Source organism: Dendropsophus ebraccatus, chromosome 2, assembly GCF_027789765.1.
Source record: "Dendropsophus ebraccatus isolate aDenEbr1 chromosome 2, aDenEbr1.pat, whole genome shotgun sequence".
NCBI lineage: Eukaryota > Metazoa > Chordata > Amphibia > Anura > Hylidae > Dendropsophus > Dendropsophus ebraccatus.
Genome location: NC_091455.1, coordinates 129,442,759 through 129,460,253, shown reverse-complemented (window position 1 = coordinate 129,460,253; position 17,495 = coordinate 129,442,759). Strand labels below are relative to the sequence as shown.

At 40.5% G+C, this 17,495-nt stretch overlaps 1 protein-coding gene across 1 annotated transcript in view; it reads left to right on the top strand.

The window, feature by feature from the left end:
• LOC138784172 (collagen alpha-1(VI) chain-like) overlaps positions 1-17,495 on the top strand; it is a 67,194-nt gene extending 49,699 nt beyond the window's left edge. Inside the window, exons 24-29 of the mRNA XM_069959684.1 lie at positions 4,554-4,604; positions 8,038-8,073; positions 8,580-8,642; positions 9,095-9,160; positions 12,309-12,344; positions 17,451-17,495. Coding sequence (XP_069815785.1) covers positions 4,554-4,604; positions 8,038-8,073; positions 8,580-8,642; positions 9,095-9,160; positions 12,309-12,344; positions 17,451-17,495 — 297 coding nt within the window. The remainder of the gene's footprint in view (positions 1-4,553; positions 4,605-8,037; positions 8,074-8,579; positions 8,643-9,094; positions 9,161-12,308; positions 12,345-17,450) is intronic.

The following is a 17,495-nucleotide window of genomic DNA, read 5'->3' as shown; positions in this document are numbered from 1 at the left end:
GGTTATCCAGTGCTACAAAAACATGGCAACTTTCTTTGAGAGACAACACGACTCTTGTCTCCAGTTCAGGTGCAGTTTGCAATTAAGCTCCATTCATTTCAATGGAACTGAGCAGCTAAACCCCGCCCAAGCTGGAGACAAGAGTCTCTGGAAGAAAGTGGCCATTTTTTTGTAGCACTGGATAACCCCTTTAAGCAACTTCGAGGTGATTTTATTTACTACATATTTGACGTAATCCAGCTCATTTAGTTTCCAAAATCCAGAGACTCTATTATTTTTTGAATATGATCAGGAAATATAGCATGTGGCTGAAATGGAATACATATGAATACATAATATGAATGAGTGAAGTCAGATATGCATTAGTTCATTTATTTAGAAGAAAAAAATATATATTTTTTTCTAATATGTACATTTAGCGCAAAATTACTAATTTCACAAGAAACTTAGGTGCATATACACTGCAAAAGTTGTTATGCACTCTCTCCCGGGTACGACAGAACCCTAAAAGTGACTACATACTGCTGTTTGGGCAAAAAGCAGCGCTCAGAAGGTGAGGTTTATTCATCTGGATGTAGCAATTTATGCAATTTTGGCTCTGATCTTCTGTTCCATTTAGCATTATTTAATTGCATTACCGCAGTACTGCATCATTTGTGTGAAAATGCTGCAGTATTGTGACAGTACTGCAAGGAAACTTTGACGAGTGTGAATATAGCCATAATTTCAATGGAGACTACTGCATAATCAGTGAAGTTGCAGCAGCTGCTTCTTTCACTCCTTGTCTGCTCAGATGTAGGCTGGAGGAGTTGGTCAGAGACGGCAAAAACGAGCGGGGAGAGGATTGCACTGCAGCACGGTACACTCTTTGTCAGTGAAAGAGTCCGGCTCCATAGACTTAAATTAGGAGCCCGACTCATGAAGTGACAGAGATCCGGGTAATGGTCACACATAGTGCGGTCTTCACCTGGTTCGTTCTCACGATCGGTACGTGTCTGAACACTCAGACCCAAACTAATCAAAATTTTTGACATGTCTTTATGATATATCAAAAGTTTTTTGAACGGACAGTGACACACTAAGGATAGGCTAGCAAAATAATTGTCCAAGGAAACCCACTTAGAAACCCACGTTTTTCTTTTTTTTCTAACGGATCCGTCCATATTAATTTAACGGATGAGCATAAACTGATGAGCAGACTGATGCAAACTGATTCCATAATGTAATCTTTTTTTAATGGTCCGTTTGTATTTTGGCTTAAAGCATAACTGTCATGTTTTTTTTTTATTGCAGAAATCAGTAGTATAAGCGATTTTAAGAAACTCTGTAATAGGTTTCATCAGCCAAAAAGCCTCCTTCTGTACTCAAGAAGCAATCTCCCAGCCTCCCCCCCTGACTTCTTATCTGTGCATTATCAGGCAAACACGTCTTCATTACAGAGAAGCCAGTGAAGACGGGCTCTGCTCTCTCCATTCTATCCTTATGGAGAGGGAAGGGGCTGAGGGAGATGAGGGAGCAGGAAGAGGTGACATGAAGGTCAGCTGTTTGTAGACTGTCTGGGCACCTAAAACGCTAAATTCAGGTGTCAGAAAGGTCAGTGCTTATCTATGAACTTACTGAGAGAAGATTGCAGAGTGTTGTGCTGTGCAGGACTGCTCCGTGCTCAGTCACTCCTAACAGCCCCTCCCCTCTCCATAGCCACATAATGGACACAGAAATCCTGCTTTATCTGATGTGAGGGGGGAGGCTGGGAGATTGCTTTTTCAGTCCAGAAGGAAACTCTTTTAGTACATAAAACCTATTACAAGTTTCTTAAAATCGCTTGTACTGTTGATATTTAATGTTTTCAGAAAAATGACCCTGAAATGACAGTTACGCTTTAAAAAAACTGACTTTTGTACATCAGTTTGCATCAGTCAGCATCCGTTTTTATATCAGTTTATTTTTCTTCTTTGGTTTCTTGCTGCTTCTGCGCATGCTCAGTGCAAAAACGGATGAAAACAAACTGATGTGAACGGAAATACCTTCAGTTTAGATCCGTCGTCATTGACTACAATATCAATAAAAACGAAAGTGCACTTTTCATTCGTGATCCGTTTTTTTAAACGGAAAGAAAAATACCGCAAACACAATTTTTTTTCCTCCTTTCAAAAAAATGGATCTTGAATGGATCGCATGCAAACGGAGCACAATTAGGACAAACGGAGCACACTAATATACCATGGGATTCTATGGGGATTTTAACGGATCCGCCAGTTTCTGTTTTGCTTACTCCAAAATGGAAAAGGTAGACGGAATGGTGTCACGGCCGCGGCGGCGTCCCGTGCTCCGGGCCGCCGCCGCGACTCCTCTCTTCCCCATGCAGCAGCCGGTGTCCGTAGGCAGGGACCCGGCACTGCTGTTACTTCGGCCCCGGGGGGCGCCTCACCTCTCCACGCTCCTGTCCGTCGCTGTGCCGGCCGGCGCGCGCGTCCCCGCCTCCTAGGGCGCGCGCGCGACGGCTGTCTCAGATTTAAAGGGGCAGTGCGCTCCTGATTGGTCATGCACACAATCACTCCCTATAAATTCCAGCCCTGCCCCACTGCAGGTGTTGGAGCCTCTACATGCTTCCCATAGCGTTTGGCCCAGCTCCCTGTTGTTCCTGATTCCTGTCCGCTACCTGGTCCCTAGTCCTTGTTCCTGATTCCTGTCCGCTACCTGGTCCCCACTCCTTGTTCCTGGTTCCTGCTTCCCAGTTACACTTTAGTTCCTGTGTTCAGCCTGTCACGTGCGGTCTCACCTACAGACCATTGCCAGTACCATCTCCTGCCTACTGCTCCTGCCACGCCTCGCCTGCCGTCACCAGCAACCAAGCCAGGGGTAGTGACCTGGGGGTCGCCTGCCGCAGCAAGTCCATCCCGCCTTGCGGCGGGCTCTGGTGAAAACCAGCGGCCCCTTAGACTCCGCTCCCTGGTGAGGTTAGTGCCATCGCTGGTGACGGTCCAGTGGATCCACTAATCCAGGCGTTACAAATGGTGCCGGATGGTCAAACGCTGATGTGAACGTAGCCTTATTTAATGTCTCAATATTAGCCCTATAAAATAATACCAATGTAAAATATAAATGTAGACTATTAGAATGAGTGTTCCATCAGATCCTAGATTACTTTTTCAGGACATACTTTGCTGATATCAAACACAGTTACGAATGTAAAATCATGGCTGGAAATACAATCAGTGAAAACCCCTACTCATTTTCAGTTTCTATGTGGTAACTAACAGCTGCTGAAATAAAAATTACTCCTTAACCTAGTGGCATCTAGACAGTTCACTGACTGCCAAAGCTTTTCCACTCTTGCGCAAGTCTTGCTGATTCTTAGGAACACAGGAAATTAGCCACTAGACTGTGATTAGGAGCAGATGTATGTTTGTCTGAATAAACTAATGTATCATTTGTTTCATCTTTTGTTAACTATTGTTCCCAACATAGACAATTATAGCATACCGACATGATATGTCATTATTAGATTCCATCTCTCAACCCCTAACAAGCCTGGTGGCAGAGGGGGAATGGGAATCTCTCTGTTCACTATCAGAGGCAATTTACATGCTTTCTCGGCTCCCTTGTGATGATTTTTGTTGTTGTTTAGTTGTATCCTAAATACAAAATTAAACAACTTTCTAAATAGTCTGCATTATTTTTGTCCAACCCTGATTCCCGTCTTCGTCTTCTTGCTATTGCTCTTATTGATACAATTGGATAATATACTTTTTGCACTCTTGACTTCAATGACCGAGGTATTTAGGGTGCTGGATTACAGCAGCTTTGCTCCAACTCAAGTAGATAGGAGCTGAGCTGCAGTAACCTAACACAGGCACTACATAATGCATGCTATATAGAGATGAGCGAACCTGGAGCATGCTCGAGTCCATCCGAACCTGAACTTTCAGCATTTGATTAGCGGTGGCTGCTGAAGTTGGATAAAGCCCTAAGGCTATGTGGAAATCATGGATATAGTCATTGGCTGTTTCCATGTTTTCCAGACAACCTTAGAGCTTTATCCAACTTCAGCAGCCCCCGCAAATCAAATGCTGAACGTCTGGATTCGGATGGACTCGAGCATGCTCGAAGTTCGCTCATCTCTAATGCTATACACAGATCCTCAATTGATTTATTTTGGAAAATCTGTATATTTTTGGCCTCAGATTGGCCAGTGAATCTACATATGGAGTAGTCCCCTTGTAATCAATGGAGCTAGTTTGCTAGATTTTCTGTGGATTCATATTTATTATTAGTGGACATTTATTAGGTTCACACAGAATCTTGAACACGTAAACATGGCCTTGAAGCCAGAGCAGAAGATAATACACAACAGAGAAGGCTGAATAGTACAGAGTAAAAATAAACCTTACTTCTGATTCTGTACAGGAAGGGCAGGATTAGACACCTAGGGGACATCAGTGTAAAGAATGGTTGGAACTCATGGCAAAGTCTTCTAGGGCAGGGGGTAATGTGTACTAAACAAAATTTACAACATTATATAAAAAAGGAATGTAACATTTTCTTGTTAATAGGGTGAAGAAGGTGAACCTGGTAAAGGAATACCTGGATCACCAGGATTTCAGGTAAGCTAACTCAAGGGTTTATAGAAGATTTTTAAAAACGGTTCAGTGCAACAGTTTCCTATAAGCTAAGCCTGGTATAGCCCAATCTTATCCAATTGAATGTACAGCCTGTGGTTAGGAGTATTTCAGTTTCTGATAATACAAAAAAATCTGCCTTTTTTTCTTATTCTGGACAACCTAAACCATCATTATGTTTAGTGTGTTCACTTGTGTTTCAATCATAAAAAAAATAATAATTGTTTAACATAAAAAAATGTACTGGGCAAAATTCAGAGACATGATACATAACAGTATAGGACAACTGTCTGCAGGAGAGCATTGGTCATAACAAAGCACTTTATAGGACTCACCACTGTTTAGAGGAACTGCACAGGTGAGTGCTTTAAGGTGTTTTGTAAGTAACTAGAAAGTAACAGAGAGAGCCATACAGAAGTAGAAAACTCAACCAAGAATAAGACTACAATCAGAAAATTAAAGAATAAGTATAAAGGGTTTAAAGTGTCCCTGTCGATATAACTCTTAAAACCTTAATCAACACTAGTTGTGAAATAAAAAAAAGTTTGCAATTTGCATATCCTTTCATTTCCTGTGAAAAGTTTTAGACAGTCTTTCCCAAGTTCCTGACAGGCTGTAAGCTGGAAAGCCTCCCCCTCCTGTACCTGACCCTGCTTGATTGACAGTCAGCTGAAGCTGAGCTCCAAGCAGGGTAAAGGTCCTATTCCACGGGCCGACGGTGAGGAGCAAACAAACGATATCAGCGCTTGTTTTCTCCTCATTCCCTGCTCGCTGCCGCCACTATTACACGCGGCATCAGCGAGTGGGTGAGTACAGGCGGGGAGCTGCGGTGGGGGCTGTCCGGGTGATCGCTAGATCGTACGGGCAGCCCATAGAGGATAGTGGTGGTCTGCTGACGCTGCTCCTATTACACAGAGCGTCAGCAGCAGATCGCTGCTATCACAGTCGTTTGTTTTTCAACATGTTTGAAAGACAAACGACGCAACCATCAGCCGACATGAACGATGTCGGCTGATCGTTGCCTTCTATTTCACTGGGCGATTATCGGCCAAATACGGCTGATAATCGTTCCATGGTATAGGGCCTTAAGCCTCTTTGAAACTTTTTACTTTTCTAGAAGCAGAGTTAGATATCTGAAAGGTGTGTCCTTGACCTAAAAGCTGTCTAAGGGCTTATTTCCATGTCCCTTATATTACGGGTGCTACGAACAGGGAAGCCCTGTAATGTAGTGGGGAAACTGTGTGATCTCTGTGGTGCTGTAGTGACAGCCAGGGCTAATACATCACCTGCCCGAACTCCCGCCTTCTTCTCGGGCTCCCTGAAGTCCCGCTCAGCCAATCATTGCACTGTCCTGCCACAGCCACTGATTGACACTACAGAGTATGACAGTGGATTTCGCTGCAGAACTACAGAATACGGTATGTGTGAAGCTGCCCGCAGACAGTTTCATGTGACAAAAATATGCAGAAAGCTATAAACAACTGTCTAACTTGATGGAATAACTGATGGGACACCCACTTGTTGTGTCTAGGTCTGTGGGAACATGGCCAAAATGGGCCAAAGTAATGATCTGATGACATTTATTTTTCCTGCTTCCAATACATCAACTTTAACCCCTTAACGACCAAGGGCATACATTTACACCCTTGCAGTCTGGGTTTTAATGCAGGAGGGCGTAAATGTACGCACTGCCGGGGTCCCGGGCTATGGAGCAGACTCAGGTACTGAGATTGCCCCATAGCGGGTGAGGACCGGCTGCTATCTACAGCCAGGCCCTCTCAGTCAATGGCGGGCTGCCGCGATTGTGCAGCCGGACGCCATTAACCCCTTAAACGTCGCAATCACTGCATTTAAGTGTAAGTGACAGGAGCATCTCCTGTCACTTACCAATCGGGAACCCTGCAGCTTGTCTGCGGGGGTCCCGATCACATGGCCTGACTGCCGGAGGTATACAGCTTACCTCTGTGCAGTCTGCCACAGGCAGGCTCTATCAGAATATCGCAGGTTACACTAATCCCTGTTATGCTATGGCATAGCAGTAATCAGTGTATTAAATCTAAGGTATGTAGGTGAAAGTCCCATAAGGGGACTTAAAAAGTGTAAAAAAAAAAAAAATCAATAAAAGTTTTTAAAAATTCCCCATAGCCCCTCCCCCAATAAAAGTGAAAATAACTCCCCCTTCCCATTTTATACATAAAACACATAAAAATAATATAGTTAATTAACATATAATATACCGTATACAATATTATTCCCGCACAGTGAATGGCGTGAACAAAAAGTTGTAAAAAAAAACGCAGATTGCTTTTTTTAATTACATTTTATATGTAAAAAAGAAATAAAAAGCAATTAATACGTCTGAGCTAGAAAAAATTGTACTAATAAAAACTAGAGATCCTGCCGCAAAATTTTTTGCCCCATACGACCCCGTAGGTGAAAAAATAAAAGCGCTAAAAGAGTCACAATAGGGCCATTTTAAATATACCTATTTGCAAAAAAAAGTTTTACTGCCAATAAAAATAGTAAAACTTTAGAAAACCTAGTAAACATGCATATCGCTGTGTTCAGACTGAGCTATAGAATAAAGAAAAAATGTCAGTTTTACCGTAAAGTGCATTACGTAACACATACAATACACACTAATGCAACAATTCATAAGTAAATTCCCCTTTATCAGACTGGCATGCTAATCCAATGAAGGGGAATTTACCCCCAAACATGTAATTTTTGTATGAGTGTGTATACAAAAGACCTATACTATGGGAATGGGAGTTATGACTTCATAAGCCCTGTAGTTCCCAACACATCCTCCGGCAGCAGCAGAAGGACTGTGTTGCTCCTCACTGCTGCTAGTCAATGAAATCCTTTTTTTTTTTTTACATCAAGTTATATGATAACGTTATATACCTTTATAAAAGAAATGTAAAATATATATATATATATATATATATATATATATATATATATATATATACACACACATGTTTTTTGCCAGAATACCCCTTATAAACCAGGTACTGTGCAGTAGTCTGGACAATGTAATTGGTATACCACACTAGAGGCCTGCCTGAACTAAAGCTACTAGGTGTTATATCCAGTAAAAACCCTCAAATTATACTGTTTTATTTCCACTATGCTATTATGTATGATAAGCACTGTGGTTCCATAATATCCAAACTCGAAAATCCTTTTAAATACGGTGAGCACTTGGGAACAGCTGCCTAACCCCATCACAGTCATGCTCAGAGGCTAAATTCTTACATTTTGTGAACATAATATGTAGTGTTATTTATGACAAGTTGAAATCACTTTCAAGAGATGGATTTTTCTCAGCAGATTATGAATGTGAAACTTGTTCATTTTAATAAAAAATATTTTTAAAAAGCTAACGGAAAAATACACCTGGACTTTTTTTTAGGGTTTTCCAGGACTACGGGGTGAAGACGGTCCAAAGGTACTGTGAGCTATTTTATTGTGTGGTAACTGGGTTATCTATCAAAACTGCCTGTGCCAAAATTCTGGTGGTTTCCATGACTTGCACCACATGTGTGGCTTGCTAAAATGTGAGCCTGGCTTCAGAGTCTAAACTAGCCAAAAATGTAATTTTGGTGCCAATTTCTGGTGCAATCTAAGATAAGCAGAGGGCATGAAGAACACAGTGCAAAGAGAATACCATAAATTATACCTAAAACATAGATAGATAGATAGATAGATAGATAGATTTTACAACAGAATAATAATAATGATACCAACCAACAAAGAAAAGTAGTGGCACTCAATGTGCTCTTTATTCCATAAAATCCATGGATATTCCCAGAAATCTCAGCGAGTCAGACGCCAGTGTATTTGTATGTTCCTCAGGCGCTCCCCTAGAAGAAAACTCTTCTGTTTGTTGTTATGCATATTCATTATATCCATAACATAATACATAAATAAGTAAATAATGTTTTCTGTTGCTAGGGAATAAAAGGCCATCCTGGAATGAAAGGAGAACAAGGTTTTGTTGGAGATGATGGAGATGATGTAAGTGTATTTTTGTACAATTGGTATATATATATATATATATATATATATATATATATATATATATATATATATTAGGGATGGTCCGAACCTGGTTCGGGTCGGGTTCGTACGAACCCGAACTCTCCATAATGATTCCCGCTGCCTGGCGGCTCCGTGCAGCAGGCGGATCCAGCGGGAGGACCACCTGGAAAACTGGGATACAGCCATAGCCATAGGCTGTATCCCAGTTTTCCAGGCGGTCCTCCCGCTGTATCCGCCCGCTGCACGGAGTGGGCAGACAGCGGGAATCTGTAAACATCATGTAAAATTAATGATCTATTTTACAAAAAGACTTTACAACTTATTCTGTGACCGCATTGAAGAATCTACCTTATTCATCATCCAGCTTGTTAATACAATGTATCATACATGAACAATGCTTCTGTACACTTACCCATTCTTTTTAACAGAACAGCCAATCTGGAAGAGAAGGGGAAAGAGGACCAAAAGGGTATGCAGGGCCTCCAGGAGAACAAGTATGTGCTATAGTTTTTGTTTGACATAAATATGATAATGCTGAAAATGAGAAGAAAAATAACCCTAAAATTAGACCTGAAAACTTTCTATCCACTCATTTGTAATTCAGTTTGAGCAATATGAGTGAGGAGAGTGGGTGCAATGGGAAAACAGTAAGGAAATTGACCAGTATAATTAAAAAACAAGCAAGGAAAAAAGAGACAAAGAACAGAACTACTGAAAGAACAAAGAGATGGAAATGTGAAACCAACAGCCTTATAGGCAGGAAAGCTTTTCTTAGTAATAGGAAAAGGGAGATATTTGAAATCAGGAATCAAGTCTTTATATGCTGCTGGAATCTATTATTTGCTGAAACCCTACAAATTCATTTTTAGTAATGCCAGTCACCTGGGTTATCTTATGATATTTTAAAGTGTCAGGACTGTATCTTTGCGGAGCGTTATGCGTCCCTCTGCTCGTGCTGTGCGGCCGAGAAGGTGCTGATTTTCTTGCATTCTGTTTCTGTGTTTTGTTTTGTAGTGTGTGAACACTGGTTATTTGCTCACCTTGGGAGACACACCCGACTTCACCTGCTGAATTCTGTCTGGCCATGTCAGGGTTAATCTGTGTTCTGGTTCTGCTGTGACAAACAGGTCTTCCTGCCAGTGGATCTGTTTTGTTCTCAGGTGTCTGTGCTTGGAGTTCAGGGGGATGGTCCAATTATGTTCTGGATCAGAACCCTGGCCTCCTATATAACTACCTCAGTCTGGGATATCTTTGCTGGTTATTGACTTAGTCTCTGCCTGCTTGTGGATTCTGTTTGCTTGTGGATTCTGTTTCTTTGCATCTCCTGACTACTGCTTTGTATCTCTGACCTCCCTTGCTTGCTGCCTGCCCCTGATCATATTGCCTGTTTTCTGATTTCGCCTTTGGATCCTGATTTTGTACTTTTGCTGCCCGACTGTTGTGACCCGGATTGTGGACTTTTCTTCATTGTGTTTGTCTGTCTGTTTTGTATTTGTGTTCCATCTAGCCAGTGCAGGGACGGCCGCCCAGTTGCTCGCCGCCATCTTAGGGCGGATAGTGGCAAGTAGGTAGAGACAGTGGGTGGGGCTCAGCTTAGGGCTCACTGTCTTGTCTTGTCCTGCTGTCCCGTTCCTAGCAGTAAGTTTGAATAAAGACAAGTTGGTACTGTACAAAAGGGAAAAGTGACAGGTAAAGCCCATTAACATATATATTTTTTCTTAACTTAAAGATTTTAAAATTCTACTGTTCAAGGGGTTATCTGTCACTACAGAAACATGGCCACTTTCGTACAGAGACAGCACCACTCATGTTTCCAGTTCAAGTGTGGTTTGCATTTAAGCTCTATTCACTTCAATGGAACTGAGTAGCAAAACCCCACCTAAACTGGAGACAAGAGTGGTGCTGTCTCTGGAAGAAAGTGGAACACAACAATCACTGAGCTTAAGGAGATCAGCAAAAAAATCCAATGAAGTACTCACTCAAGAGTCTCCATTGCCCCCTGAAAATTTTTTATATCGAGAAACAGGGTCTGTGAAGCCTCAGTTGCGAGTCTCAAAACACAGGAAAAGCCAGATATCCCTCCTGGGAAGGAAACCCATTGCTAAGTGGTACCTCCCAGTGGAGAGATCACCAAACCACCCTGATACATAGCCCCTTGAGTCCCACTCAGTTGTGAGCATTGGGACACAAAAAGGGAATTATCAGGTGGCCCCTTTAGCATCAAAGTCAAACTCAGTTGTGAGTATTGTGACATGACAAGGGAAAACCAAAGCCAGGCATCTATCCTCAGACAGCTGTTTTGTGGGTATTGCGCCTCATCAGTGTGGAGCAGAATTCTGGCTATCAGGGGCAAAGAAAAATAGACAAGAAAATCAACAATCACTGACCTCAAGGAGATCAGCAAAATAAATCCAAAGGAGTACCCATTCAAGAGTCTCTATTGACACATTGCTCCCTGAAAAATTTTAATATGCAGAAACAGGGTCCGTGGAGCCTCAGTTACGAGTTTTAAAACACAGGAATAGCTAGATATCCCTCCTGGGAAGGAAACGCATTGCTAAGGGGTGCCTCCCAATGGGGAGATCATCTGGAAGAAAGTGGCCATGTTTTGGTAGCGCTAGGAAACTCCTTTCAGGAACAAGGGGATATTTGCAGAAGCCCAGTAAAGCAGGAGTTAAGTGAGAAGAGGAGTGTCAACTGCCTGCCCAGTATCTGGGAGAGGGGGTACAAGTTACTTAAACTGAGCAAGAAGTTATATGCCTCCTGTCCAGTTTACAAGGAAGGGGTTAAGTGGGGATCAATGCAACCCTTTTCAAACCAGACTATTCCCAACTTTTCTGCTGAGAAAGCAAAACGTTTTTCTGATTGTAAGTTTTGTCTAGCTTCATTTGTTTTACATTTTTATGGTGGCAGCTATAAGATGTAGGAAGTCCAGAGCTGACCCATTAACTTCCATGACATGCTCTGTGACCGGTGCAGAGGTCATTGTGCAGGGAGGTTGGGGAGCTGACCATCAACTTTTATAAATGGCCTGATCCTGTCTAATCTATATGTCATCTTTTAATGCAGTGCTTTTTGTGATGATAATAAGGATACTGATAAAAACACAATTTTTTAATAAAGCCATATTAAGAAAATGTTTTGTACCATAATAAATACAAAGTATGAATACAAATGCTTTACAAAGTTGTCTATAGTTTTAATGTAAAGTAAAGTTTTAATGATAACCAATCAGAATCCAGCTTTTCTTTGTATATATATATATAGCTGTAATATGACATCCACAGAAATATTTGCGCCATACTTTTCTTCAGTATATTTCATACAGAGGAATATGAGGAGGAAGCTGTTTGCCTAGGGCTTAGTAGTATGGAGGTACTGATACTCCATTTGATGCTATACAGCCTTTGTGCTGTGTGCATGACGTCTACAATGAAGAGGTGTCATTTAATTTTTCCATGCATAGAAGCATTTCAGTACAGAATTTTATGTCTGGTTGGGAGCAGATGTGAAGCACTACAGAAAAAGTTACTCCTGAAACATATAAATAGGTTGGATAATCTGTTTATGCCACAAATCTCCAAACAGTTCAATATATTCATATCCTGGATAAATTGTTAACACGAAGCTTATGTGTTGCAGGGTCTCCCGGGAATGCCAGGACTCCCAGGACCAAATGTATGTGTCTATGAGAAAATTGTCAACTGGACAAGCTTGTGGTTACAAATTGTTTATACTTCTAGGGAACACTAGCTTGACTCATAGCTAGTAGTGGCCCAGATGGAATCAACCAAACCATAAAATATTACCTGCTTTCTGGTGTAAGACATGTCACAATAGAAATGATAACAAATGTAAAGAACTCTGATTTCCCAGATTTGAGAAAGCTTACGCAGATTTGTGACAGGGAGAACAGCTGTCACATCATGCGTTACTGACTTTAAATATATAGTACTTAGTAACCAAGAATTTTAAGATCACAAGTATTACATTTTATGATGACAGTTCTGCTCATCGTCACTAATAACAAGCTATACAGTTATCATGCTGAAGACAGTAGGAATGAAAAACAAGAAATGGGGGTACCACAACAGCTATATGAGGCAGCTCAGGTATATGCTTGGGGGCTAGTCCTGTCAGATGCATCTTGATCACCTGGCATACCTTCTAAAGTTCAGTAAGGTTTAAACTCCCCTTTTGCCTATGGCCCTTTGCTTATCAAAAAGGGCCTTTTTGTTAGTTTTAAAGCAAATGTACCAGTTGAAGTAGTGAAATCCCAGTGGTGTGGTGTATTTTTTTAAAATGCCTTCCAATTCCCATGATCCCATGCCAGTATCTTTATGAGCAGCAGCCCGCTCTATGCACCGTAGGCGGGTTCGGCACCCCCAGTGTAATGGTATCCCCCCCTTGTCGACACACCTACATTAGAAACAAGTCTGGCCGTGTCACCGAGGGTAGGGGATATCACTACACTGGGGGCACCAGGCCCACTTCCAGTGCATAAATCCGGTCGGTGCACATAAAGAAATCGGCGCCGATCGTGGAAACCGGGTTGCATTTTGAAAAATGGACTGCGCCACCAGGATCCCCATGCCGGACAGGTAGTGAAATAAGAAACTTTACTACTCCAACTGGTACATTCACTTTTAATATTCTCAAAAACTAAGCTGATTGGTATAAATGTATCTTTTATAAGGGACACACCTTAAGTATGTTCATACCAAGCTCAAAAATCACCTTTCCCAAATAATATAGGTACGTATAATGTTATGGAATTTAGATGCCTGCAGATTCCACTGAACCCAATAATAAATTTGTCTTCATTAATTGTCTAAAATATCCCTAGTGGAGGCTGTAGGTTTAATAATCCATTGAATTCAAAGAGATTATCCAGAATTAGAAAAAAAAAAACATAGGTGCTTTCTTCCACAAACAGTGTAACTTTTGTCCTTAATCTGTGGTATTGCAGCTCAGCTCCATTAAAGTGAATGGACCAGGCTTTTGGAAGCAAGCAGCCATGTTGCGTTAATTCTTGGATAACCCCTTTAGGGTATGATCTCACTACAACTATAATTATTATTTGTGGCAGTCATTACCAATGGACAGCCACCTTTCCCCACTAAATGATGTCCCATTCCCATAGTGGGAATTTAGCCTAGTGTATTTGTCACTAATAGAGATGAGCGAATAGTATTCGATCGAATACTGCACTATTCGAAAGATTCGAGTTCGATCGAATATGTGATCGAATATTCAAATCTAAATTAACTTTACTAAAACAGCTAAACAATTTTTTAGCTGTTTTATGGTGCGTTCACACCTACAGGATCTGCAGCTGATTTTCTGCAGCAGATTTCAGTTAAATAACTGAACACAGCATCAAATCTGATGCTGTGTTCAGTTATTTAACTGAAATCTGCTGCAGAAAATCAGCTGCAGATCCTGTAGGTGTGAACGCACCCTAAATAAAGGTTATGCTCCCTGGGAAAGCAGGGAAGCAGTATTACAGGGCACGGTATTACCGGCAATTAGCAATTGCCGGCAATAATGCAGATTCCAGGTAATAGTTAATATTTAATTAATAAAACACATTTTCGTTCTAATAAAATTATTTTCGTTGTTCAATAGCTTAATTAAAATGAATCCATGCTTTTGGAATTAACTATACTGTTAATTAAAAAAATATATATATAAATAAATATGTATATATATTTATTTATTTACAGTATATTTAATTGTAAAAGTATGTATTCGTTTTAATTAAGCTATTGAACAATGAAAATAACTTTATTAGAACCAAAATGTGTTTTATTAATTAAATATTATTAACTACTACAGGAAGCTCTATTATTGCCGGCAATACCTATTGCAGGTAATACAGCTCAATGTACTAATTAATACTTTAATTAAAACAGCAAATGTTTCTTTTAATGATGCTATTTTTTATCACAATAGCAACAGTAGAAGAAACATTTTGATTTATATGTCCGCTCAGCTGAGCGGACATATAAAGAGCCGGTCCCGTCACACTGAGCTCAGTGTGCCGGGGACCGGCGAAGAGAGGAGATAGAAGAAAGAAGAGAGAAGATAGAAAACATCGGAGGTTGAGTAGAAAGCTCTCCTCCCCCGCCCTGCACTGCCCCTATCCCAGCAAGGAAGGGGGGGTCCCTTAACCCCTTCCTTGCTGGTATGGGTGCAGTCTGACATCAGTCTGGCCCCCAAGGGGTTAAGTGGGGACCCTTACTTAACCCCCTGGGGGCCAGATTGTTCAGTATGGCAACCAAAGGGTTAAGGGGGTGCAATGCATCCTCCTTTAACCCATTGGGTGCTACACTGTAAGCAGTGATCTGTAAAGATTCTGTTTGTGTGTTTTTTTGTGTGTTTCCCCTTTTTGTTTTTCAGATATCGGTATCCTGTGGATTACGGCGGATTCGGTGGACTACATCAATGACCAGCGGTTGTTGGGATTTTTTTTTTTTTTTATAAAATGGTCAACAAGGGGTGTGGGGTGTTTTTATTTGAATAAAAAATATTTTTCACTTGTGTTGTATCTTTATTTCTTTACTATATAGACTTAGTAATGGATTTCTATTAGACAGCTTCCACTACTAAGTCAGGGCTTAGTGTTAGCTAAAAACAATAGCCCTTCCCACCCTGGTGTTACTAGGCTGCTGTTGCTTGGTTTTTAACCTGGCTGGTTATGAAAATAGGGGGAACCCTATGTGTGTGTTTTTTTTTTAAATAAACAATTTTAAAAGAAAACACATAGGGTTCCCCCTATTTTCATAACTAGCCGGGTTAAAAACCAATAAACAGCAGCCTAGTAACACCAGGGTGGGAAGGACCATTGTTTTGGGCCCTCCCCAGCCTTATTATTACCAGCCTGCTGCCGCCCAGTCCAGTACTGGGATTATAGTGGGGGGTTAGTATTAGCCATTTTATACCAGCTAACACTAGGCCCCGACTTAGTAATGGATTCCGCCTATTAGATGGCTGCCACTACTAAGTCTATATAGTAAAGAAATAAAGACAAGAAAGAAGTGAAAAATATTATTATTCAAATAAAAACACCCCCACACCGCTTGTTGACTATTTTCTTAAAAAAAAAATCCAAACAACCGCTGCTCATCAACGTAGTCCACCAAATCCGTCGTAATCCACAGGATAACGATATCTGAAAAACAAAAAGAGAGAAATACACAAAAACACACAAACAGGAGCACAACACCCACCATTGTGAGCGGTGATATGCACCTTACAGAATGCAGTATCTTTACAGATTGCTGCTTACAGTGTGGCCCTCAAGGATTCAATGGGGGATGCATTGCATCCCCCTTAACCCTTTGGGTGCTATACTAAACAATCTGGTCCCCAGGGGGTTAAGTAAGGGTCCCCACTTAACCCCTTGGGGGCCAGACTGATGACAGACTGCACCCATACCAGCAAGGAAGGGGTTAAGTGACCCCCCTTCCTTGCTAGGATGGGTGCAGTGCAGGGGAGGGGGGAGAGCTTTCTCTCTTCTTTTTTCTATCTTTGCCGGTCCCCGGCACACTGAGCTCAGTGTGACAGGGACCGGCTCTTTATATATCGGCTCAGCCAATCAGCTGAGCGGACATTTGTAAATCTAAATGTTTCTTCTAATGTTGCTATTGTGACAAAAAAAATAGCATCATTAGAAGAAACATTTGCTGTTTTAATTAAAGTAAACTATTAATTATTACATTGAGCTGTATTACCGGCAATATGAATTGCCAGCATTAATACAGCTTCCTGTAATAGTTAATATTTAATTAACACATTTTCGTTCTAATAGTTATTTTCATTGTTCAATAGCTTAGTTACAACAAATACATACTTTTGTAATTAAATATACTGTAAATAAATAAATAAATATATACATTTATTTATACATTTATTTTTTTAACAGTATATTTAATTGCAAAAGCAATTTTTGATTAAGCTATTGAACAACAAAAATAACTTTTTTAGAACAAAACTTTGTTTTATTAATTAAATATTAACTAGTACAGGGATCGTCATTATTGCCGGCAATTGTTAATACCGTGCCCTGTAATACTGATTCCCTGCTTTCCCAGATGCATCCAGAGGTGTTTGCATCACTTTCTAAAAATGTCTTGGACTTGGTGACCTCCAATTCGTCAAATCTTGATTTCCAGGTCCCAAGAATTTTTCTCCCATAGACTATAATGGGATTCGATATTCGATGTTCAGTAGGGTATGTAATATAAAGCAAGTTTGTAATTAACATTCATAATTTTTTTAGTTATCATGCTGTAAAACAAAGCTATACTTACCAGTAATCCAAGTCCAATGTCCTGAAGGCAGCTTTTTAGTCTGCTGACTGAAAGAGACTAAACACATAAAGTCCTTGCCAGTACAGAGAGTCACGACTAACGGACAACAGGGGTGGCAGAGGGCAAAGGGGCCTCTCTCATTTTTGGGGAAACATTAAAAAAATAATGAATGTAAATTGCAAGTTATGCTTTATATCACATCCACTGTTGATTTAGATATTGAAAGTTATGATGACAGTGACACTTTAACTGTATTTTTACATAAAAAATATTCTTTCCCAAGGAAGTGATTCTCAGACATCAAACTTAATTATTATGTTTTTTGAACTCTAAAGTATTTGCAGTCAATTTATAAAAAATGTTACTTGTTTCTGATATTCTCTTATTTCTTTGAAACTACTTGTCATCATTTCACAAATTCACATTAACCAGTTATTTACTTAAGCATAAGAATGCTTTGATTTTTTAGGAGTGTGAAATACTGGACATTATCCAAAGAATGAGCTGTAAGTAA